Here is a 24,250-nt window from a genome sequence, read left to right on the forward strand (position 1 = left end):
CAAACAGATCCTTTCGCCAAATGGCACAGAGATGCTCTCTGTTTGGGACCTCGAAGCAGAAGACAGGAGGGGAATTCTGTGAGCCAAGATGTGGAAAGTGGGGCTGCAGCATTCTGGGGACACACGGGGGTGCCTGTGGAGGAGTCTGTGGGAAGTAAGGCCAGAAAGGTGAAGAGGAGAGGGCATCGGTGTGTGGAAGGCTTTCTGAATGGCAGGCAAAGGAGTTTCTTGTTCATCCAGGAGACAATAGGGAGCCTCTCAAGATTCTTGAGCAGGAGCATAACATGAAGTGATCCGGCCCTTAGGGAGATCTTATTTGAGATGCTTGTATGTCAGCACTAGATTGGAGAAAGGAGGAACTGGAGGCAAGGAGCCCAGTTAGGAAGTATATATCATACCCATATCTATTATGGTATTATTATACGTTTGATATTATTTATGGAATATTACATGTTTTATATATATAATTGATAGTGTAGTCGTTCCAAGAAGACGGTAATCTTGAGCTGGAGCAGACATCGGAGGACATCTAGTCTAACCCCCCCCCCACACACACACACACTGGGGCCCCAGGAGGTGAAGGAACTAAGTGTCAGGCGGGATTCCACCCCCAGCCTGGTCTTGGGATTGGGGAAGGGAGACCCCAGGGATCCTCCCCTCAGTGGAAGAAGGCTCCACTGGGCTTGGCCACTGTGACTGGGGAAGGGAAAGAGATGAAAGAAGTCAGAAGGTGCCGACTGAGGCCAGGGGCTTCGGAGGAAGGCTGGGAGGAGACGGGCAGATTGAGATGGAGGAAGGCGGTGAGTCTGGGCCACTAGCGGGTCATACGGGAGGCAGCTGGAAACGGAGGTCTGGAGGTCTGAGTTTCCTGGAAGGAGTCGTGCAAAGCCACCGCCTGTAGCCCTTTTCAGCATGTTGGAGCACGGTAGAACCGGTGTTTTCATCCGTAAAGTGGGGATAATAATACTCATCTCCAAGGGCCCTGGGGACTCCGGGGAGCTAATGGCTAACTTGCAAACGCGGTCCAATTCCTCAGTAGTATTTGGGGTTTTCATGAGTGCCTGGTATGCAGTAGGTGTTTAATAATTGTCGAACCCAAGAGGGCAAGGGCAGACTTTGGGGCAGAGAAGAGGTGTGGTGAGAGGAGGCAAAGGAGGATTCGGGCGCTGTGGACCGCAGCTTAGGGGCTGGGGCGGAGGAGAGAGAGGGCAAGAAGGGTGCCCAGGCCCTGGCCGTAGAGCAGGGAGAGGAGGAGGTGCGGGCTCCGGGGCCCAAGGCTGCAGGGACGTCAGAGGTGGGAGAAAAGGCTCCCCGGGAACAGAGCAGCCTCTGGGCACACACACCGCCCTGGGGAGTTACAGTCTGTTCCTGGGGATTCAGATGAACCCAAGTGAAGGCTACAAAGTTGCCCCAAATCGGAGATACAGTTAATGTGTTCCCTGGAGCCTCCATTCCCCACCCACTCCCTCTTGCTGGCCTCTTAGCAACATTTATCAACTTTGTGTCCTTGGACCAGTCCCTTCTCTCTGGTTTCTTCTTCTGCCGAGAGGAGAGAGCGCCCCCTGGTGGAGGATCCCGAACGATCCCAGAGAGTTGAAAGGGGCGGCAGAGACTGTTTCTTCCACTTCTGCTTGACAGGGGTGGCACACTGAGGCACTGAGAGAGAAGGGAAGGGACTGGTCCAAGGTCACACCGAGCCAGAGATGGAGCCAGGCTTAGAAGCCTGAGGTCCTGGCTAGGGTCTAGGGTGGAGCTGAGTATCTAGCTCTGAAAGTGAATTTTAAAAATGACTGAATGATCTTGGATAAATCCTTGTTTCAATGAAGGTTTAGAGCAGGTGCTCACCAGAGACCCTTCCAGCTCTGACATTCCCTGTTTTTTTTTTTTTTAATTTTTATTTTTTTAAACCGTGTATTGGCTCTTAAGTGGAAGAGTGGTAAGGGTGGGCAATGGGGGTCAAGTGACTTGCCCAGGGTCACACAGCTGGGAAGTGTCTGAGGCCAGATTTGAACCCGGGACCTCCCGTCTCTAGGCCTGGCTCTCATCCACCGAGCTACCCAGCTGCCCTGACATTCCCTGTTCTAAGGGCCCTCCTTCCTCTAACATTCCCCATTCCCTGTTCTAATGTTCTAATATTCCCAATTCTCTGTTCTAAGTTTCCTCCCAGCTCTGACATTCCCTGTTCTAAGGATTCTTCTCAGCTCTAACATTCCCTGTTCTAAGGCCCCTCCCAGCTCTGACCTTCTCTGATGACCGACCTGTAGGACTGACCCGGCCCCCTGGCCTCCCCCTTCCCGCAGGCAGAGAACCTGCTCCTGGACGCAGAGGCCAACATCAAAATCGCCGACTTCGGCTTCAGTAACGAGTTTACGCTGGGCTCCAAGTTGGACACTTTCTGCGGAAGCCCCCCGTACGCAGCCCCGGAGCTCTTCCAGGGCAAGAAGTACGATGGCCCCGAGGTGGACATCTGGAGCCTGGGGGTCATTCTCTACACACTGGTCAGCGGCTCCCTGCCCTTCGATGGCCATAACCTTAAGGCAGGTGCTGGGCTAGACCCTGGGGACGGCGGGGACGAAAAGGGGGTGCCCCTCCCCTTGCGGAGCGTCTAAACCTCCCTGCCTCTGTCTTTCGCAGGAGCTCCGGGAGCGGGTCTTGAGGGGCAAGTACCGGGTCCCCTTCTATATGTCCACAGACTGTGAAAGTATCCTTCGCAGGTTCCTGGTACTGAACCCAGCCAAGCGGTGCACCCTTGAGGTGAGGGCTTGGGGTCCACCCTCTAGTTCCCCACATTGGCCTGTGTCCCTCACTCCCTCCTTCTTCTACCCCCTCCCACCTTGGGCACCCCAATTCCCCATTTCCCTCTCCAAATCCTGCCTCTGTTAGTAGGGTGGGGGTGAACCCCAGAACTTCCCGCCTCCCCCCCCGATTGGCAGCTTCCTCGGGATGACAATAATTAGCTAACGAGCTGTGGGGATGATTACAGGGTGCTGGGGGACCCAGACAGTGCGGAGGAGGGAGGAGGGAGAGACAGACCGGGAGCCCTGAGGCAGGCAGGGAACATCTGAATGGAGGAAGGTGCCCATCTGTGGCAGGGGAAGAGGGGAGACAGGACTTGGCTTTCCCAGTCCCTCTCCCAACTCGCCCAGCAATCCCTTCCCTCTTGTCCATTTCCTTGCTCCCATAGCAAATCATGAAGGACAAATGGATCAACATCGGCTATGAGGGAGAAGAGCTAAAGCCCTACACCGAGCCTGAGGAGGACTTTGGAGACCCCAAACGCATTGGTGAGGAGAAGGCCAGAGTCTTGGGCAGAGAACCTTAAGACTCCTGGCTCTTAGGATTGTTCACTGTCAGAGCTGCGAGGGGGCCCTAGAACCGGGAATGCATTAGAACTGAAACTATCAGAGCCTCGAGGGCCTTAGGATTGGGAATGTCAGAGCTGGAAGAGTCCTTAGAACAGGGAACGTCAGAGCTGGGAAAAAACCTTAGAACAGAGAGTATGAGACGTAGGAGGGTCTTTAGAAGGGAGAATGTCAGGCCTAGGAGGGTTCTTAGAACAGGGAATGTCAGAAGGGGAGAAAAACATGGGTTAGAGGTCTCACAGCAGCTTGGGGCTAGACCTCAGACTAGAACCCGGGCCCTCTTGCCGGCCATCTCAGGTTCTTTCCAACCCACTCTGGGGGGAGGAGAGGTTTGCAGCTGGGAGGAGACATTGGAAACCCAAGCCGACTCCTTCTCCCTCTTTCTCCAGAGGTGATGGTGAGCATGGGCTATACTCGGGAAGAGATCAAAGAGGCCTTGACGAGCCAGAAATACAATGAGGTCACAGCCACCTACCTCCTGCTGGGCAGGAAGAATGAGGTCTGTGGGGATCCCAGGGGCTCCAGCAGCTGATAGCCCGGAGATGGGAATGCCAAAGGCTGGGGAGCTGATTATACAGGGGGAAGGGATTCTCCCGGGAGGGAGACTTAAGGTCAGTTCCTTTTTGATTTACCAGCATTTATTAAAATACCTACTGTGCACCAGGCACTATTAAATGCTGGGGATACAAAGACCCAAATAAAGGAGGTCCTGCCCCTGAGGAGATTACAGTCTATTGGGTCTGGTAGGCACTAGATTGAGGTTCACAAGGAAAGTGGGGAGGCAGAATTTGACTGAGACTCTTCTCCCTTCCCCCCTCAGGAGGGTGGGGATAGGGGCGCCCCTGGGCTGGCCCTGGCTCGAGTTCGAGCACCTAGTGAGGCAGCCAATGGCCCCAGCAAAAGCTCCAGCTCCAGCCAGAACAAAAGTCAGAGGAGTTCTTCATCTACCTATCACCGGCAGCGCCGGCACAGCGACTTCTGTGAGTGACCTTCCCCCTGCCACACCCCTGAAACCTCTCCTGGGGTCACCCCTGCCCTAATCCCTCCCATCTTGGGCCATGAGGCAGCCTCTCTTATACTCACAGGCAGGAATGGCCCCATTGTGTCAGGAGCCCAGGTTCCAGCATCACCAAGCCCTAAGTTCTCTTCCTGGTTCTGCCCACAGCTAACTGAATGACCTTGGGGAAGGCCCTTCTTCATTTCAGGCCTCACTTTCCCCCTTTATAAAGAGAATCAAATAACTCCTAAAGTACCTTCCAGCCTAGGATTCTTCTTTTTTAAAAAAAAAAATTTTTTAAAGTATTGATGTCTTTCATTTTTAAGTCACTCTCATTTCCATTTACATCGCCACCTAGAGAGCCATCCCTAGTAACAACATAAAAAGGCAAGAGGGGAAAAAAAGACACCAAAGCAAAACTAAACAGCCGACCAACCATGCCAAATGCTTTATATACAATGTGTTGCACTCATTGCCTCCACCTCTGTAAAGAAGGTGTAGTTTCTTCCTTCTCTGAGACTAAGACCAATCATTATATTCATAATTATATAGCATTCAGTTTCAGAGCTTGGGGGATTGTTTTTTTCACTGTCCTTTCCATTCATATTATTGCAATATTACTGTATGTTGTTTTCCTGGCTCTCCTCACTCTGCATCAGTTCATTTAAATCTTTCCAGGATTCTCTGTATTCATCACACTGGTACTGGTGCTATTCCATGACATTCATGTACAACAGTTTCTTTAGCCACCCCACAATGGATGGGCATCTACTTTGTTTGCCTTTCTTTGCTGCCACAAAAAGTGCTGCTATCGATTTTTGGTGTATACAGGGGGTCTTTTCTTTTTGATCATTGACCTCCCTTGGAGGATGTGCCTAGCAAGGGGTTCTCTAGGTCGGAAGGTATGGACGTTTTAGCCACTTTTTTAGTATAATTTCAGTTTGCTTACCACGGTGATTGGACTAATTTGCAGTTTGGCCTACATGGCATTGATGTGCCTGGCTTTCCACAACTGTTTCAACAATGGCCTTTTCCCATCATTTGTCATTTTTGCCAATTTGTTGGGTGTGCAACCTCAAAGTTGTTCTGATATTCAGTTCTCGTGTTGCTGGTGATCTGGCACATTCTTTCATATGGTAGTGGATAGATTGTTTCTTTTGAGATAATAACTGCAAAGAACTTGGCACGCCACCCAAAATGTAGTAAGTGCTATGTAAATATTAGCTATTATCATTATTATTTTGGAATCCCTTTATATTATTTGATCACTATCAATGGGGAATAGTTTTGGCCATTTATATTTGTTTTAATTACATTAGATATCAGATATCTGGCCCTAAGCAGAGATGTTTGATGCAGAGGCTTTTCTTCATATTCTTCATATTCATTGATTTTTCTTACAAAATCTTTTTAATATATAATCAAAATGATCTCGGCTAAGAATTCTCCCCTTGGGCCTACTAGTACCAGATCTCAAACTATAATATAAAGCCATAATTATAAAAAACAACTTGGGGTACAGTTAGGTGGCTCGGTGGATATAATAAGAACCAGGCTCAGAGACAGCAGGTCCTGGGTTCAAATTTGGCCTCAGACACTTCCTAGCTGTGTGACCCTGGGCAAGTCATTTAATCCCCGTTGCCTAGCTCTTTTGCCTTGGAACCATAGTATTGGTAAGGGTTTTTTTTTTTTTTTTAAGTTGGTCATAGGTAATAAAAAGAGAGGTTGATCAGGGGAACAGATTAGATATACAATGTTTAGAAGCAAATGAACATAGTAACTTTGTGATATACCAAGATCATAGCTATTGGAGCAAGAACTCGCTATTTGACAAAAACTGGAAAGTGGCCCGGCAGCAAGTGGGTATAGGCCAGCATCTCACACCACATACTGAGATCTATAGATGAGTACTTGATTTACACATAGTGATATAATATGTGAATTAGTGGAGCATGGAGCATTACCCATCAAATCTATGGAAAGGGAAAGAGTTCATGAATAGACAAGAGATGGAGAAATCCAAAAAATGTCAAAAAGACAATTGTGATTAAATTATTTTTAATTAAATCATTGAATTAAAATGAATTAAATCATTATTTGCTTTAAAAGGTTTTGTACAATTATCAATAATATGGAAATAGGTCTTGATTATTGATACATGTAAAACCCAGTGGAATTGTGTGCTGACTACGGGGAGGGGTGTGAAGGGGAGGGAAAGAACATGAATCATGTAACCATGGAAAAATAGCCTAAATTAATTAAATAAATGAAAAATTTCAATTAAAAAAAAGGTTTAGGGGGCAGCTAGATGGCTCAGTGGATTGAGAGCCAGGCCTAGAGACGGGAGGTTTTTGAATTTGACCTCAGACACTTCCTAGCTGTGTGACCCTGGGCAAGTCACTTGACCCCCATTGCCTAGCCCTGTAAGAAATAAAATTAATATAGAAGGATATATATAAAAGATATTAGAGTTTAAAAAATTTTTAAAAAAAGGTTTTGCACATATAAAACCAATGAAAATAAAATTAGAAAAGGCAGCAGCAAATGAGAGGGAAAGGGAATATCTTTATAGTAGGTTTCTCTGATAAAGGTTCCATTTCTAAGATATTTAGAGAACTGGTTCAGATTTATAAGAATAAGATCCGTTCCCTAACTGATAAATGGTCAAACAGTATGTATAGGAAGTTTTCTGAGGAAAAGGTCCAAGATATCAGTGACCATATGAAAAAAAAAATGCTCTGGATCTCTAATAATTAGGGAAATGCAAATGAAATACCCGAGCTTCTACCCCATCCATACCCATTAAATTGGGCAAAGCTGACAAAAAGGAAAAAAGACAAATGCTGACGGGGCTGGTGGAAAACCAATACTTTTATTTTTTTATTTTTATTTTTTAAATTTATGTATTCATTTAGAATATTTTTCCATGGTTACATGATTTATGTTCTTTCCCTCCCTTTGTTTATACATTATTGATGGGGTTGTGAACTGGTCCAGATATTCTAGAAAGCCAGAATGGGACTAGGCTGAGTCAGTCTACAGGCATTTATTGATACCTACTGTGGTATTACCAGACTACTGTGCTAAGAGCTATGGATATAGAGGCAAAAGATAGTGCCTAACCCTCAAGGGGCTTCCAATTTAATGAGGAAGACAACAATGTAAACAATTATATATAAACAAGTTATATACAGGATGAATAGGAAATAATCAATAGAGGAGAGGCTATAGAATTAAGAAGGGTTGGGAAAGGCTTCCTGTGGGAGATGGGATTAAAAAAAAAGGCTCTTACCTTTCATCTTAGAATCAATACCACTTACTGGTTCCAAGAGAGAAATGCAGTAAAGGCTGAGTAATCGGGTTAAGTGACTTGCCCAAGGCCACACAGCTAGGAAGTGTCTGAGGCCAGATATGAACCCAGATCCTCCCATCTCCAGGTCTGGCTCTCAGCCACCTAGCTGCCCCAGAAGATGCAATTTTAGCTGGAACTTGAAGGAAGTCACGAGGTGAAGATGAGGAGGGAGAGCATTCTAGACATGGGATATAGCCAGTGAAAATAACCAGAGTTGAGAGATGGAGTGTCTCGTTAGAGGAACAACAAGGAGGCCAGTGTCACTGCGCCGAAGTGTGTGGCAGGGAGTAAGACAAAAGAAGACTAGAAAGGTGGGCAGACTAGCTTAGGAAGGGCTTTGAATGCCAAAGTGTTTTATATTTGATCCTGAAAGCAATCAGGAGCCACTGGATTTTATTGAAGGGGGTAGGTAACATAATCAGACTGTGCTTTAGGAAAATCACTTTAGTAGCTGAGTGGAGAATGAATTGGAGCAAGGAGAGACTTGAGGCAGGCAGTAGCAATCCTAGCAGCCTAGGCAGGAGGCGATGAAGATCTGCACCAAGTGGGTGGTAGTGTCACAGAGGAGAGAAGGGAGCATATTTGGAAGATGCTACCAAGGTGAAGGCAACCAGCCCAAACTACATCCCCTTTGCCCTGGTGATATCACTACTAGGCCTGTCCCCTAAAGGGAAACTTCGGTATGAGTTGTGAGACATGGTGGGCACTGGCCCAGGAAAAGAAAGTTCTGTTCTATTAACAAAGCTGAATAGCAGTAGCTTAAAAGAAATGGGAGACCAGCAAAGTTAGAGCTATCTCCATTCCAAATGTTCCTACAGGCTACTTGTGCCGACCTGTGGTAGGACCCTCTGAGTCTGGTCAGCCACAGTTGGACACACTTAACCCAAAAACAGTGATGTCATTTTGGCAACGTGAAGTGATCAAAGAAAGAGGGAAAGAATCCACAGGGACAAAAAGATTTATAACAGCTCTTTATGCGGTGGCAAAGAATTGGAAACCGAGGGGCTGCCCATATGTCAGGGAATGGCTGAACAAGTTACAGTTCTGTATGTAAAAGGATTGTATTATGTTGTGAGAAATGATGAAGGGGATGGTTTCAGAAAAACTTGGGAAAACTTATATGAACGGATGCAAAATGATGTGAGCAGAACCAGGAGGACAGTAATAGCAATATTATGAAGATAAACGACTTGGAAAGACCTGATCACCACAATGGCCCACGATTCTAGAGGACTAAAGATGAACTGTGCTCCCCTCCTCCAGACAGAGAGGTGGCGGATGCCTCGTACAGATTGAGACATGTTTTTTGGGAAATGGCCAATGTGGGAATTTGTTTGCTTGACTCTACATGTTTGTAACTGGGGTTTGTTTTTCTCCCTTTCTCAGCTGGGAAGGGAGGGAGAGAATGAGGATCTGGAAAGAAAATAAAATCTGAATTATGGGGGGGACAAGAATTCTCCCCCTGGCCCTAGTGAAAGGTCTCCTCACATCTCATGTTTTTTGAGGGTAACCTTCTGAAGAACCTTAGGTTGGAGACTCATTATTTCTCTCCTTCTTCCCCAGGTGGTCCATCCCCAGCACCCCTGCACCCCAAACGTAGCCCCACGAGTACCGGAGAGACTGAGCTGAAGGAAGAGCGGCTACCGGGCCGCAAGACCAGCTGTAGCACAGCTGGGGGTGGGAGCCGAGGCCTGCCCCCAGCTAGCCCCATGGTCAGCAGTGCCCACAATCCCAACAAAGCCGAGATCCCCGAGAGACGCAAAGACGGTTCAGGCACACCTGTGAGTGGAGGCCAGGGGGAGGCTCAGAGCAAGGGGCAAGGACAGTCTTTCCCCATTTGTCTCTGTTTTTTGTCCCCTGAGCACCAGACTTGGGTTGGAGCTTTGGCTTTGCCACTTAACCTTGAGCAACAGATTTCTTTGCCTGTCTAAGCCTCAGTTTCCCCGATAGGAACTCAAAGGACATATCTCACAGCCTAACCCCGAGGATCAAATGAACCATGACAGTAAACCACTTTTTTCCAACCCTTACCTTGGTTTCAAGGCACAAGAACAGTAAAGGCTAGGCAACAGGGGTTAAGTGACTTGCCCAGGGTCACAGAGGTAGGAAGTGTCTGAGCTCATATTTGAACCCAGGACCTCCCCTCTCTAGGTCTGGCTCTCTATCCACCCAGATAAACCACTTTTTAAGTGGCTTCCTAGCTGTGTGACTTTCTCTCTTCAAACCTGTCTCCTCCTTTGTTAAATAGGGATGTCCAGTACTTTCCTTTGCTGAGGATGAATCTTGGGCTCAGAGAGGAAGGGACTTGCCCAGAGTCACCCAGCAATTGTAGCAGAGTCAGAATTCAGAGCTGACCATGCTCTCTCCAGGCTCCTTCGCTTGGAGGGTGCTAGGGTGGAAGGAGGACCTGGTGGCCCTCCCATCTCACTCCTTGTTCCCCTCCCCCATTTCTTCTCCAGAATAACCTCCCCCCCAGTGTGATGACGCGTCGGAACACGTATGTGTGTACAGAGCGTCCTGGGGCTGAGCGCCCCTCCCTGCTGCCCAATGGGAAGGAGAACAGGTAGGAGATGGGGCGGCCTGGTGCCTGGGACTCTTTCCAGGGGAAATCCTTTAGCCTTTCTGATCATCCTCTGCCACCAGGAGCTTCTGCTAGGGGCCATCTGTGCCCTGCTCCGTGTGCAGCCAATGAGGCTTAGCCCGGAGGGAGCAGAGCTGGGGGAGATGAAAGAATCTTAGACCGGGAATGGCGGGGCCTGGAGAGATCCGGAGACCTAGGAATGGAGGGGGTGGGGCCTAAGGACAGGGAGTGTCTGAGGGGCGGGGCCTCAGAACAGAGAATGTCCGAGGGGGCGGGGCCTTGGCGCTGGCAGTGTCGGAAGGGGAGGGGCCTAAGGACAGGGTGTGTCGGGACCAGCAGAGACCTTGACCATTAGGTCCAGTACCTCCCCCCACACCCCTTTTTCAGATGGAGAATATGAGGTCCTGGGGGCCCGGGCCTTGCCTCACAGAGGCCGCAGGGCCTGTAGCTTTCAGCCCCAGTCGGGTCCAGCCCTTCAGGGGAGCAGTGACTTGCCTAGGACGGGGCAGGGCCCTGATGGCCTCCTCTTTCCTCCAGCTCCGGCACTCCTCGGGTTCCTCCAGCCTCGCCCTCGAGCCACAGCCTGGCACCCCCAGGGGGTGAGCGGAGCCGTCTGGCTCGGGGCTCCACCATCCGCAGTACCTTCCACGGCGGGCAGGTGCGGGACCGGCGGGCAGGGGGTGGGAGCGGAGTCCAGAATGGGCCTCCCGCCTCCCCAACCCTGGCCCACGAGGCCACACCTCTGCCCACCGGGCGACCTCGACCCACAGCCAACCTCTTCAGCAAACTCACCTCCAAACTGACCCGCAGGTGCGCCCCCTGGGGCCTGGGGGAGGGGCGCGGGGGGCGAGGAGGAGGGGGGAGGGGCAGACCGTCCCTGGGCCTGGGCTGCTAACCTCCGCTTGTCTGTCTCTCCTCTGCCTCCGACCAAAACAACTACTTCTCCCTCCTCTTCTTCTTCCTCTCTCCGTCTGCTCCTCGCTCCGTCCTGCTGCAGGGTCACCCTCGACCCCTCTAAACGGCAGAACTCTAACCGCTGTGTGTCTGGGGCCTCTCTGCCCCAGGGATCCAAGATCAGTAAGTCCGGCCCGCTCCGTTCTCCCTCACTGTCTCTGCCACCCGCCTGGCCCAGGCCTGGCTCACTCCGCCTTCCTCTAACCCGGCTGCCTCACCCTCTCTGGCCGGCTTTTTTTCCCTCCGCCGCGTTATCTGCTGCCTGCCTCAGTGTCTGCATCTCTGGGTGGGGAGGGGGGTTTCTCGTCCCTTTCAGTGCTCCCCCCTCCCGCCTGTCTCTCTCTGTGTCTGTCTCTCCCATCTTCCCTCACTCCTCTCCCCCACACTCAAAAAGAGGGCGGCCACGACAGGGAGGCTCCTTAACAGGGACTAAGAGTAGCTGGCACTGAGCTCCTTTAAGGTCTGCAGAGAGCTTTGGCCTCCCTACGGCCCTGGGAGATCGATTCTATACTATTGTCCCCATTTTACAGTTGAGGAAACTGAAGCAGAGGTTCAGTGACTTGCCCAGGGTCACACAGCTAGCATCTGAGGTCAGATTTGAACTTGGGCTTAGTGGCTTCTCCACTGTCCCATGTAGCTGTTCTGTGACACAAGGACCCATGAAGAGAACTGAGCATGTTAAGGGTGGAGAGAAGCCTGGGTGGGGATGGACCAGGGTCACTGGCTTCGGGCATTGGAAGGGCTGCCATTTGCCAGAGAGCACAGAACCACAGAGCAGAGGCCCAGGGGCATCCTTAGGGCTCTCCCAGAATGGAATGGGCTCCCCGACCGACCCGAGGGCTCCAGGCAGGAGCTCGAAGGACATTTGTCAGAGAAGTCATACAGGTGCCCCAAGTGGCCTCTGTGGCCGCTTCCTTCTGCTCCCTCTTCTCTCTCCTTGCTCTGTCGCTCGCTATCTCTGGCTGTCTCTCACTCGTCCCCATCTCTGTCAGGGCCCTCCTCTCCTGGGCTTCACTGTATCTTGGTTGTCTCAGAATTCCACAAACACTTGATTTCCTGTTGTCTGCCCAATCCCACGTGGCTCCCTTCTCCCCCTGCCCCCGTCTCTCCTCCTCACCCCACTTCCCTCAGCTCTCCCTCTCAGTTCTTGGTCTCTGCTCTCCTAGAAAGGGATCTAACCCAGCTGACCAGGGTGGCGAGGGAGGGGAGGCTGGACCCAGCTCTCTTGACCCTGGGTGCTAAGCAGGCCAGGAAACTGGGGGCAGGGGGGCCAGGATCCAGGGTCCCCTGTCCAGAAAGAGGCTGTGGGCACCCAGATCCTCTGGGGAGGGAGAGTCTAGAGGCGGGGGCAGAAGTCTGAACCTAGTTGGAGATTGTGGAGGTGACACTGGGCTCCCTTCCCTCCATCAGGGTCGCAGACCAACCTGAGAGAATCGGGGGACCTGAGGTCACAGGGTAAGTGTCTCTCCTCTATTCCCCCTTAGAAACCTGCTCACTTCCCATCTTCCTCCTTCCCTGCCTCTTCCTGTGGTGGCCCCAGGCTGGGCTCCCACCCAGGTCCTAGAATCAGCATACAGAGCTCCCAAAGTGCCTCTGTCCTTCTCCATCCCACCTTGGGACTGTTCTTCCTTTACCATCTTGCCTTTTTCCATCACTTCACTTTCTTCTCTGCCCGTTCATTTCTCCCTCCCTATGACCTCCCACTTCTCCCACCTTCCTCTCACTCTCTCCTCCTATGACCTTCCACTTCTCCCACCTTCCTCTCACTCCTCCTATGACCTCCCACTTCTCCCACCTTCCTCTCACTCTCTCCTCTTATGACCTCCCACTTCTCCCACCTTCCTCTCATTCTCTCCTTCTATGACCTCCCACTTCTCCCACCTTCCTCTCATTCTCTCCTTCTATGACCTCCCACTTCTCCCACCTTCCTCTCACTCTTCCCTCCTATGACTTCCCACTTCTCCCACCTTCCTCTCACTCTTCCCTCCTGTGACCTCCCACTTCTCCCACCTTCCTCTCACTCTTCCCTCCTATGACTTCCCACTTCTCCCACCTTCCTCTCACTCTCTCCTCCTATGACCTCCCACTTCTCCCATCTTCCCCTCACTCTCTCCTTGTCTGCTTGGTCTCCCCCGTAGTTGCCATCTACCTTGGGATCAAGAGGAAGCCACCCCCCGGCTGCTCCGATTCCCCTGGAGTGTGAAGTTGACAAGCTCCCGCCCACCGGAGGCCCTGATGGCAGCCCTTCGCCAGGCCACTGCGGCCGCCCGATGCCGCTGCCGCCAGCCTCAGCCCTTCCTGCTGGCCTGCCTGCACGGTGGGGCCGGCGGGCCCGAGCCCCTGTCCCACTTCGAGGTGGAGGTGTGTCAGTTGCCCCGGCCAGGCCTCCGGGGCGTCCTCTTCCGCCGGGTGGCGGGCACTGCCCTGGCCTTCCGCACGCTGGTCACCCGCATCTCCAATGACCTGGAGCTCTGAGACTGACCGTGCCCTGCTCTGCCAGAGACTTTGAGGGGGCCGGGGGAAGGGGAGCCCCCGTGCCCGCTGAAGAGCTCGGCTCTCCCAGTCCTTCTTCCACTCCACTGACGACACTATGCTGGGATTGGGGAGGGGGGAGGAATGTCGGAGGGGGTGGCCACCATAGTTATTCTAGTCTTTTAGAGCAGGAATCATCCTTAGAGACCATCAAGTTCAATCTTTCCCGTTTTACAGAGGGGGAAACTGAGTTTCAGGGAGGGGAAGGGACTTGCACAAGGTCAGATAGTTGGGGGGCATTAGAACCCAGCTTTCCTGCCTCCCTGTTCATTCTCCCACACCAAAGCCCGGACCCACTCCTACCCCACTCAGCCCTAGAATGAGGCATGGAAGCAAGAGGTGGGGGCCGGCCGGACAGGTCCTTGGTGTAAGTCGGGCACCTGGCCGGCACAGTGGCCTGGGAGGCAGGAGCCCTAGGTTTTCCCTCCTGATTCTCACTCTCTTGACCTTGGACAAGTAATCAAGGCCTCGGTTTCCCTCATCTGACAAAGGAGAGAGTTAGACTAGCTTGGTCTCCAGGGTATCTCCTAGCTCCAGCCCCAGTTTTTTGGGGGGGGGAGGCAACTGGGGGGAACCTTGTAGAACCTAGATTCCCCACTCTTTCTAGGATGGCTTGCCAGAGACTTTGCTGGAAAGCTGGGGGGATGGGGTGGGGAAGGGGTTAAAGGGGGTTAAAGGGGGGACAGGGCTCCTGTCTGTCCCCCCGATTCACCAAGAGGATGTATCACGCACGAGACTGAACTTTGGACTGGGTGGCAAATTGGCCGTGAAGGCCAGGTACAGGGTTCCAGGAGGAGCTTGGATATAGGGGACGGACGCCCCCCCCCCCCAGCCTGAGGGTTTTCCTTTCCCTTTCTTTCCTTCTAAAACCACCTCAGGTGCCCAAAACTGATTTGGATTGGACTCTCTATGGGGCGAAGTTCTCAAATTCTCCCCCTTCCGTTACCTGGGGTGAGAAGTTTGGGGGGAGAGGAGCTGGGAGGACTGGGGCCCTCCTCTTCTTCTGTCCTCCCTCCCCCTGCTTCCACCCCCCCAATCAGAGCCCTTCCCTTGCCCTCTTTCCCCTGGCACTTTGTATAAATCCTTGTAAATATGTCCTCCCTCCTGCCTCCCAACCTCTCCTCGCCCTGTCCGCCAAGGGAGCTGCCTCCAGTTTTTAAGTTATTATGCCCCTGGTCCCCCCAGCCCAGCCCTGGCCCCTGCCGCCTGTTACCAATAAAATTAGGAGATCCCCCTGCCTGGCCTTCTCTTTTTCCCAACATCAATCCCCTCGGCCTAGAGGAAGGAAGGACCTTTTCCACCACTGCTTGGTGGTCTTAGCCAGATCACCTCACAGGTCCTTGGGCCTCAGTTTCCTCATCTGTAAAATGAGGAGACTGGGAATCGGTCATCTCCAAGCATGGGTCCTGTGAAGCCTTACACTGGTGGTACCATCCAGGCCAGTGAGATGTGGAGAGAAACCCAAAGCAAACAGAACCCAGACTAGAACTTTGGCCAGATTCTGCAGTGACAAAATTGAAGAGGGAGAAGGCTCAAGTCTATTTTTTTTAATTATTTTTAAACCCTTAACTTCTGTGTATTGGCTCCTTGGTGGAAGAGTGGTAAGGGTGGTCAAGTGACTTGCCCAGGGTCACCCAGCTGGGAAGTGTCTGAGGCCAGATTTGAACCTAGGACCTCCCGTCTCTAGGCCTGACTCTCAATCCACTGAGCTATCCAGCTGCCCCAGAAGGCTCAAGTCTTTCACACTTGGATGCAAAAAAGTAGAAGAGTGGGGGCAGCAAGACTAGACCACTCTGTGTCTGTGTATGTGAGATCTGGAGGGTCTTAGTGGACCACCCCAGAACCAGTGAGTTAACAGAGCAGTTCTCTTCTGCCACATCTCTTTCGTTTTTGCTGAGAACAGAGGATGCCTGAGCTGGGAGGGGGGAAAAGGAAGCTGTGCTGTTGGAGGTTAGTCTGGAGGAGAGATGGCAGCTGAGAACATGAAACAGCTGTCACGGGGGAAGGAGGTCAGGTGTGTCTGGGAAAGCTTCTGAGCCAACTTGTCTGTCCCCGAGTAGAGTGGGCCGCCTTGGGAGCCAGGGGGCTTCTTCCCTTCCCTGGCAGTCTTAGGCAGGAGCTCTGGAGAGGGGCTTCCTGCTCCAGCCTTTTCATTTCTGGCTCGAGTTTCCCGTTCCACATACTTGTGTGACTTACGGTGAGTCTCTACCACTCCCCGGGCCTTGATTTTTCCCATCTGTTAAACAAGGGGAGCAGATCCTGGCCTCTTGAGGTCCTTCCCCTTCAGGTGTGACAGCTGGGGACTATATAATACTATATATAGGATAATGGTAATTGCAAGTCATTGATTTTTCTAAGAGAGGGTAATGCCTGGTTTCCTATGAAGCCTCTGGAGCCCCCAAATCAACCCTATTTTCATCTGGAGCCTGTGTAGCCCTTTACTACTTCCCCCCCAAACCCCGCAGATTCCTTCCATCTCTGGAGGCGGGCTGACTTCTGGCCAGGTTTTGAAGGTCTCATTGTTGGGTCAAGCTTGGTCATGTTCTTGAAAGAGGGCTGGAATAATGAACAGGACTTGCATCTGGTTCCTCAAGGACCCTAAGAACCTCACCCCCTTCATTTAGCTGCGTGTCTTATGTGAGATCCCATCACTTCCCCATTGGAGGCCCCATGCCCTCGAGGAACCCCAGTCAGCGTACCCAACTTCCTTCTTGTTGAGTCCTTCAATTCACCTCCATTTATCACCTTCCATCACCTTCATTTATGATCGTCTCCCTCACTGAGCTCCCATGTAGCTATTGAGTCCGTCCTCAGTGGGCCACTGTCCTTCCCAACCCTGCTTTTGATTTCTCAGCCTCCCCTGGGGATCCCACCTTTAATGAGCCCCACACGAGCCCTGGATCTGGAGGGGAAAGATCTGGGTTTGAATTCTGGCCCCTTTATGTTTCTGTGGTTTGGGGCAGGGTTCTCCTCCCAACTGCAGTTCCCTCAAGTTCTTCTCAGCAGCACAACCATCCAAGACAGTCTCAGAGGACCCAGGAGGAACAATTCTAGCCACCTCCAGAGAAATAACTGGAGTCTGAAAGCAGATCAGAGCCGACTTGGGTATTTTTTTAACCCCCTGCCTTCTGTCTTGGAATCAATACTGTGTGTCGGTTCCAAGACAGAAAAGCGGTAAGGGCTAGGCAATGGGAGTGAAGTGACTTGCCCAGGGTCACACAGCTAGAAGTGTTGGAGGCCAGATTTGAACCTAGGACTTCCCATCTCTCTGGACCTGACTCTCAATCCACTGAGCCACACAGATGCCCCCAAAGCATATTATTTTCACTTTCTTTTTTTGCAACATGACTTCACAAGTTAAAAGTGATCCTATGATCAAAAGGGGTCAAGCCTAACTATTAGAGCAGGTGTATTAATCCACCAATCAGTTAGCAAGAGTGAATTATGTACCTATTGTATACCACAGTTCTGAGGATGTAAAGGAGAAAGAAAGAAGAGAGAGAGAGAGAGAGAGAGAGAGAAAGAAAGGAAGGAAAGAAGGAAGGGAGGGAGGGAGGAAGAAAAAAAGGAAGAAAGAAGGAAAGAATGAAAGAGAAAGGAAGAAAGAGGTAGAAAGAGAGGAAGGAAGGAAGATCCTTTACCCTCAAGAGTCTTACATTTTGCTGGCGAATACAATTACTAGAGAAAGCAGCCAATTAATTAAGAAACCAGTTAAACACCTACTATGTGTCAAGGCAGCTAGATGACATGGTGGATAAAGTGCTGGCCTTGGAGTCAGAAAGACCTGAATTCAAATCCAGCTTCAGAAACTTCCTAGCTGTGTGACCTTGGACAGGTCACAGAACCTTGGTTTGCCACTGGAGAAGGAAATGGCAAACCACTCCAGTATCTTTGCCGAGAAAAGCCCATGGCCAGAGGTCCACGGGGTCATGAAGAGTTGGACCGACTGAAAGGACTGAATACCAGTGTGTTGGGTGCTGTGCTAGGCGCCAAGGATCTAAAGACAGCAAATGAAAGCGTCCCTCCTCATAAGCTGCGTCCATCCCAACAGAATTGAGAATATTGCCCAGCTTCTGACATGGGCTCCACAGGCCATCCATGAATTAGCCAAGTGGGTCATGCATATGGCCCAGCCACAGTGGACAGGCAAAGAATGGATGAATTTGGCTTCCTCTTGAGTCGGAGGAAGAGAGGAAGCAGAGCTGGATGTCATGGAAGAAGCTGGGCAGGATATGTTCAATGACAACAAGCTGCCGCCCCTCCAAACTAGAACTCAGCTTTGTCGCCTCCAGTGATGTCATATGGCTTTGAATCATGGGGCAATGGCTGCTGCAGAATCAAAGTTATGGGCGACCCAGGAGGGTAACAGAGGGACGGGGCGGGGGGGGGGGGCAGAAGGGTTCTTGTTGTTATTGAGTCGTTTTCAGTCGTGTCTGACTCAGTAACTCCATTTGGGGTTTTCTTGGTCAAGATACTGGGATGGTTCGCCATTTCCTTCTCCAGTTCGTTTGACAGATGAGGAAACTGAGGCCAACAGGGTGAAGTGACTTGTCCAGGGTCACATGGCTAGTAAGTGTCTAAGGCCAGATTTGAATTCAGGAAGATGAGTCTGCATCAGTTTTGTGTCAAAATGGTAAAAATAAAGAAAGAGGAGGTAGAGCGGTCACATAGTGAGAGCAAGGGATGTCAGACAAATGCCCAAGGACTGCTCTGGAGAGCAGGTACAGAAAGCATCCAGTGGGATCAGTGGATCTTCAGTAACATTTATGGGGGAAGCCTGACAGAAACTGTATAAAACAGGACCCGATCTACATCTTTGGACGGAATACCCAACACCGGATAAAGTGCTGAACTTGCTGTCAGGAAGACCTGAGTTCAAATTTAGCCTCAGATGCTGTCTAGCTATACGATCCTGGACAAGTCATTTCACCTCAGTTTGCCTCAGTTTCCTCATGTGTAAAATGAAGAATGTTGGACTAGATAGCCTCCGAAGACCATCCCACTTCTCGGTCAATAATCTTATGAGACCTTAAGTAGTATCAATAGCCTTCTAGCCCTCTAGATTCAGGGGTCCATTCCACGGTCCTTCCCCCTAGTCAGATTCCCACCTAGTGAATTGGGCCTGGGGCTGGGCACTGCATTTTAGGAAGCTGGAGGGCTCTAGAGATGGATGAAGAGGAGGAGAAGGGGAAGAACTGGAGAACAGTGGGAATGCACATGTTCCCTGACGGGATTTGTTGGGAAGCAGGCATAGACCTGTTCTTCTTGGCCCCAGAGAACAAAATGGGGAGCAGTCAGGGGAGGAGGAGGGAGAAATCTAGGGAGGCAGATTTCATCTTCCCCACCCCTTGCCGTCCAAAATGGGGTGAGCAGGCCCATCAACACTGGAGGTCTTCCAGAGGAGGCTGGGTAAGAGGATGGATGGAGAGGGGGTGGCTGTCCTCAGGGATGGCTCAGACTAGATGTCTCTGGGAAACTCTGAGACTGAGGGGAGGGGAGGTGAAAGGTAGAAGAAGGGAGGAATTCTCAGAGAGAAAATCCACCAACCAGGAAATAAAGGGAAAAAATCCAGTGATCTAGTGGCAAGGAGAAACAAGTTGGATAGATCTCATGAGTATTAGTAGTTGACAATCCATCTTAATCATAAATAAAAGCTAATATTTATGTAGAGCTCCATGCTTTGCAAAGCATATTACACATATTCTTTGATCCTTACCACAATCTGGGTAATGGAGCATGGTTTGCCATTATTATCCCCATTTTACAGAGGAGAAAACTGAAGCTCAAAGAAACTAAATGGCTGGATTCAAGCAGGATTTCTTGATTGCCTTTTTTTTTTGTCTTGTGATACTATCTCTGTTAAAACAGAGTCCCCCCAAACGGCAAGCCTAGCATTCAGAAAAGGTAAAGGCAAAGAGCTAGAGATCCTCAGCTAAGTGGCATGAGATGAGAGGTTCTCACTAGGGTTCTGTCCCAAATGAATGGTTTGACATAGGAGTTGGCCCCAAGGATTAGCCAAGAAAAACTACCAATGGCCGTGCATCTCACTTCTACCAGTGATCTGAAGACAATGTGTTGAGTTTGGGTTTCTTCCAGGACCAGGCAACACCTATGCATGGACAATGAACAGTTTCATCCCATCCTAGAGGAGAAAATGAAAGGGTTGACGGCACCCATTTCTACTCCCCCTTTTATCAGAGGAAATGGGATGTTCCGTGAAAGGATGGCATGAGAACTAGAAAAGGGAGACAAAGAAGGAAAGAGATACGAAGAGGAAGGAAGGCTTTGCTAGGAACTAGGAATAATGTGATCCAATGAAGAGAGAGAATGACTGATGAACGCAAGGAGCTCTGTGCTCCATCACAGGTGTGAGGTTCTTCTTGTAGACAAGGAAGCAGAATTTCCCAGGATCCTGAAGGACAAACAAGGGAAAGAAAGGAAATAAGTATATGTGTATATTATATATGTGCATATATAATATATTCATACATTATATTGTGTACATTATGTAATATATTGTATATCATATTATATGTATATATTAGAATATTGTATATATTATATGTTTTGTATAATATTAATTTTGTAATATAACATTTCATATAATATACAGTATATACATTATATATTATATAATGTTTATTTTGTAATATAATAGTTTATATAATGTACACATTATATATAAGAAATATATAATAAAAATAATATATAAAATAAAAAATAAATAAGAAAAATAAGTGTGTGTCTGTGTGTGATCTACCATGTGCCAGACACTAAGGGCTGAACAAATATGATCTCATTTGATCTTCACAACAATCCCGCAGGAGAGTTGCAGCCATTTTCCCCAATTTACAGATGAGGAAACTGAGGCGAATAGAGGTTAAGTGGCTTGCCCAAGAACACACAGCTAGTCTGTATCCGAGGCAGGATTCGATTCCACAACTTTCTGAACTCGAGCCTTAACACGCAATTCCTTGTGCCATGTTGTCTCTCTTGGAAGATGGCGCCATCTGGTGGAACAGTGCAAGAAAGCCGGCCCAGAGATGGCACCAGAAGGGGAAGAGCGAAGGTGAACCCAAGGCGGGCAGGTGGAGCCGCAGTTAGACTCCGCCTCCTCCTCTCTACTTTGTGCCAAATTCCTGCGTTTCTTAGGTCTGCCACAACGAGGTTCCCAGGCTCTGAGCCGCCCTTCAGGCAAGTTATGCAGGATCCAATGGACTCATATTTTAGAGCTGAGCTCAGACCAGAAGGGATGGGAAGCGCTCGGCTAAAGATGCAAGCGGGAAGGATTATGAGGAGGACAAAGGGCTGGCCGAGGCCGCCGCGGATGCCCCGGGAAAGGGGCTCGTGGACCGCCTCAGAGCTGTAAGAGACGTGCATGAGAGCGGAGAGTTGGGTCCCTCTTTAGGGGCTGTCAGCAGTGCTCGATCCCAGAATGCACTGAGGCTGGGAAAGAATGCTAAAGACACCAAAAGGAGGTGGGGCGGCTAGAGGAGACTCAAAGAAGGGACAGGACTGCCCCTTGGGCGGAGGGAGGGAGGGGATGACCATTTGCTAAGCACCTACTAGGTGCCAGATTCTGTGCTGAGCGCTTTACAAATACCCTCTCAAGCGAGAAACTAAGCAGTCCAAATCCTATTTCAGTTTCTTTTCTCTTTCTGGGAGAAAGATCTCTAGACCTCGAATGATGGAACGGAAATGTTCGGTAGGGAGCGGGGACCCGAGATAAACCCGGAGAGGTGGCCAGCCTCGAGCTACCCTCGGGGAACCCGGATCACCAGGGTTTCTAGAACGTAGCACTGGCCGCCCCTCTCCCTTACAAGCAGGTTCGTGATCCCATGGGCGGCGCTGATCAAATTCTCAGCTCCAAGCCCCCACCCAATGCCTCGGAGCTAGATCGAGCGAAATAACTTGTGAAATCGGGGCAAAAGGCGCTTGCTCGGAGAAAAGCAATAGAGAAAGTAAGCAGCAAAGAATTAGATCAGGCTGTAAGTCTTCTCCACGCCCACTTCCTAACTAATGCTACCCCCAAGGTTTCCTGGGAATTCTGTCAACTCCCAGTGAATTCCTCAGCGGAGGAGGGACAGATCAGGTCTCTCTTGGAAGGCCAGCAGGGTTCAAAACCCGAGTTCCCAAGAACACAGTGCATATGCCAAGTCTGAGCGCTGCGCGCGCGCGCGCGCGCACACACACACACACACACACACACACACACACATCCCTCACACTCAGCTGTTTCCTTAATCATGAAACTTTGCTTTCCTTTCTCCTCTTTCCCTCCTTTCCTCCCTCCCACCCTTTCTCTTTCTCTCTCTGTCTCTCTGTCTCTCTCTCTGTCTCTCTGTCTCTCTCTCTCTCTCTCTCTCCCTCCCCCCTCTCTCTGTCTCTTTCTCTGTCTTCCTCTCTCTCTGTCTCTGTCTCTGTCTCTCTGTCTCTTTATCTCCCTCTCTCTCCATCTGTCTCTCTCTCTGTCTCTGCCCGTCTCTGTCTTTCTGTTTATCTCTGTCTCTCTGTCCCTCTGTCTCTCCCCCCCTCCCCACTTCTCCCTCCCTCCCTCCAAAGGCATTTACTCTAATGGCAAAGCAAGAGCAGCAATTCTCCCTAAACTAGGAGCACCTTCATATGTATAAAAACTTTGCAGCTATGTTCCTCTCGGATGGGGTATTATAATACTCTTTTTAGGCTGCTGGGGGTTCAATAGAATACTGAAGGCAGGAAGACCTGAATTCAAATCTAACCACAGATACTTACTAGCTGTGTGATCCTTGGCAAGTCACCAAACTTCTGCTTACCTCCGTTTCCTCATTTATAAAATGTGGATCACAAAAATACCTCCCTCCTAGGATTGTTGTGAGAATCAAATGAGAGAATATTTGTAAAGTGCTTCCCACATTGCCATAGGCATGTAGCTGGTGCTCAATAAATGCTTATTCCCTTCTCTTCCTAGAGAAAAGAATGGACATGAATTTAAACTAAGACGGTACTGCAAGGTAGGTGGAGGGAACACCCGTGACCAAGGCTACTCACAACTCTGAAAACAGAAGTCTCGATGCCTTCCCTTCCCCGATTTGCAGGAAATGTGCTTTGGGTGGTGGTATTAGTGATGGACAAACTGAGTTGGCTTCTCGAAGACCATAATGTCTCTCCAGAGTGGCCTCAGCAGGACTCGCTCCTCCTAGGGGATGGCGCTTTTGCTGGACGGGTCAACCCCTCCTGGGTTAGATCACGTAGATGACTTGATTGCTGAGCTCCCTCCTCTCAGACTCAGTTGCTGCTGGGCTAGACTAGTCAAGTCACTTTGCAGCTATGTTCCTCTCAGATGGGGTATTATAATACTCTTTTTAGTCGGGAGTAGCACTGTGCTTTTTTAGCTAGGGAAGTGAGGGATAGCTTAGGACCCCCAAGGCTCAGATGAAAGCCTTCCCTCTCTGATAATCCTTCTCCTTTAACTTTGATAATCAGTCCCAACTCCTTTGGGGTTCTTATGCAGATGAATGGCTAGGAACAAAAGTAGGAATACACCTAGTGCTCATTGCCCTCGCTGCTCAATTCATATATAATGGAGCTATCCAAGCTACTGACTCTTCCTAAGGTTTGGAATGTTTCTTGGGTTTTGCTTATTAATTTTTTATTAACACTGGTGCATTGTTGGTGGAGCTGTGAAGCAGAAAAAAACATTTGGAATTTGAAATTATGCAAATAAAGTGAGTAAAATGTCCATACTCTTTGACCCAGAGATTTCATTACTAAGTTTATGCTTCTAAGAGACCACTGACAAGAAGAAAATTCCCATATATAGCAACATTTTTATAGTGGCACTTATTGTGATAGCAAAGAATTGGAAACAAAGTAGATGCCTGCTTACTAGGAAATGGCTAAAGAAATTGTGGTGTGTGAATGCAATTAGGTCAGAGCGATGTAAAAAATGATGAATTTGATATATTCAGGGAAGCATGGGAATAGTGACATGAATCTTTGCAGAGTGTGTTGGGCAGAGCCAAGAATATAATAGATATAATGACTACCACAACGCCCCTAAGTGGAAAGAAACAACAGCCAAAAATGAATCATGCAATATGACAAAGAACAAACTTGGACCCAGAGAAAGAGACAGGAGAAGATACCTCCTCCCACTCCTTTATAGAGGGGTTGGGGTGCTCATTGGAGCAGTGTATATAAGGTCAATTTTTTTTAGTTTTAAGGAATTTTTCCCTTTTAAAAAATTCTTAGTTATAAAGGATTGCTCTCTAGAAGGTAGAAGGAAACCTAGGTGATGAGCTAACAAAAGACAGCAGTAAAAATCCATTCTCAAGAACAGGAAGCTGTTCATGGTCCCTTTCCAGAGGTGTGGAGGGGGCTGGTGATGTGTAGCCCACCTAGGAGCCATATTTTGATGCTCCAGGGCCATCCTCCATAGCAGATGGTTTCCTGGGGTCTCTTTTCCACCACTGGGCAGTGTCCATAACTCCCCC

At 49.8% G+C, this 24,250-nt stretch overlaps 2 protein-coding genes across 2 annotated transcripts in view; one reads left to right on the plus strand and one right to left on the minus strand.

Annotated features, from left to right (window-relative positions):
* NKPD1 (NTPase KAP family P-loop domain containing 1) overlaps window positions 1-914 on the minus strand; it is an 11,949-nt gene extending 11,035 nt beyond the window's left edge. Inside the window, exons 1-2 of the mRNA XM_044668570.1 lie at window positions 776-914; window positions 50-145 (exon numbers count right to left, since the gene is read on the minus strand). Coding sequence (XP_044524505.1) covers window positions 50-145; window positions 776-914 — 235 coding nt within the window. The remainder of the gene's footprint in view (window positions 1-49; window positions 146-775) is intronic.
* Window positions 913-15,018, plus strand: MARK4 (microtubule affinity regulating kinase 4). Its single transcript, XM_044668571.1, has 11 exons — window positions 913-1,071; window positions 2,301-2,537; window positions 2,635-2,754; window positions 3,185-3,284; window positions 3,752-3,861; window positions 4,183-4,342; window positions 9,275-9,492; window positions 10,171-10,274; window positions 10,830-11,102; window positions 12,657-12,701; window positions 13,385-15,018. Exons 1-11 carry the CDS (start codon window positions 913-915, stop codon window positions 13,719-13,721), a joined length of 1,863 nt encoding a protein of 620 aa, XP_044524506.1. The 3' UTR covers window positions 13,722-15,018.
* The last annotated feature ends 9,232 nt before the right edge of the window (window positions 15,019-24,250 follow it).

Source organism: Gracilinanus agilis, chromosome 3, assembly GCF_016433145.1.
Source record: "Gracilinanus agilis isolate LMUSP501 chromosome 3, AgileGrace, whole genome shotgun sequence".
NCBI classification, from domain to species: Eukaryota; Metazoa; Chordata; class Mammalia; order Didelphimorphia; family Didelphidae; genus Gracilinanus; species Gracilinanus agilis.

Excerpts from the sequence above, each read along its gene's own strand:
- MARK4 (XM_044668571.1), top strand. The coding sequence starts at position 913 with ATGTTGGAGCACGGTAGAACCGGTGTTTTCATCCGTAAAGTGGGGATA. Across the intron at positions 1,072-2,300 it reads TCATGAGTGCCTGGTATGCA|GCAGAGAACCTGCTCCTGGA; the intron begins GTAGGTGTTTAA and ends CCCTTCCCGCAG. Across the intron at positions 4,343-9,274 it reads GCGCCGGCACAGCGACTTCT|GTGGTCCATCCCCAGCACCC; the intron begins GTGAGTGACCTT and ends CTTCTTCCCCAG.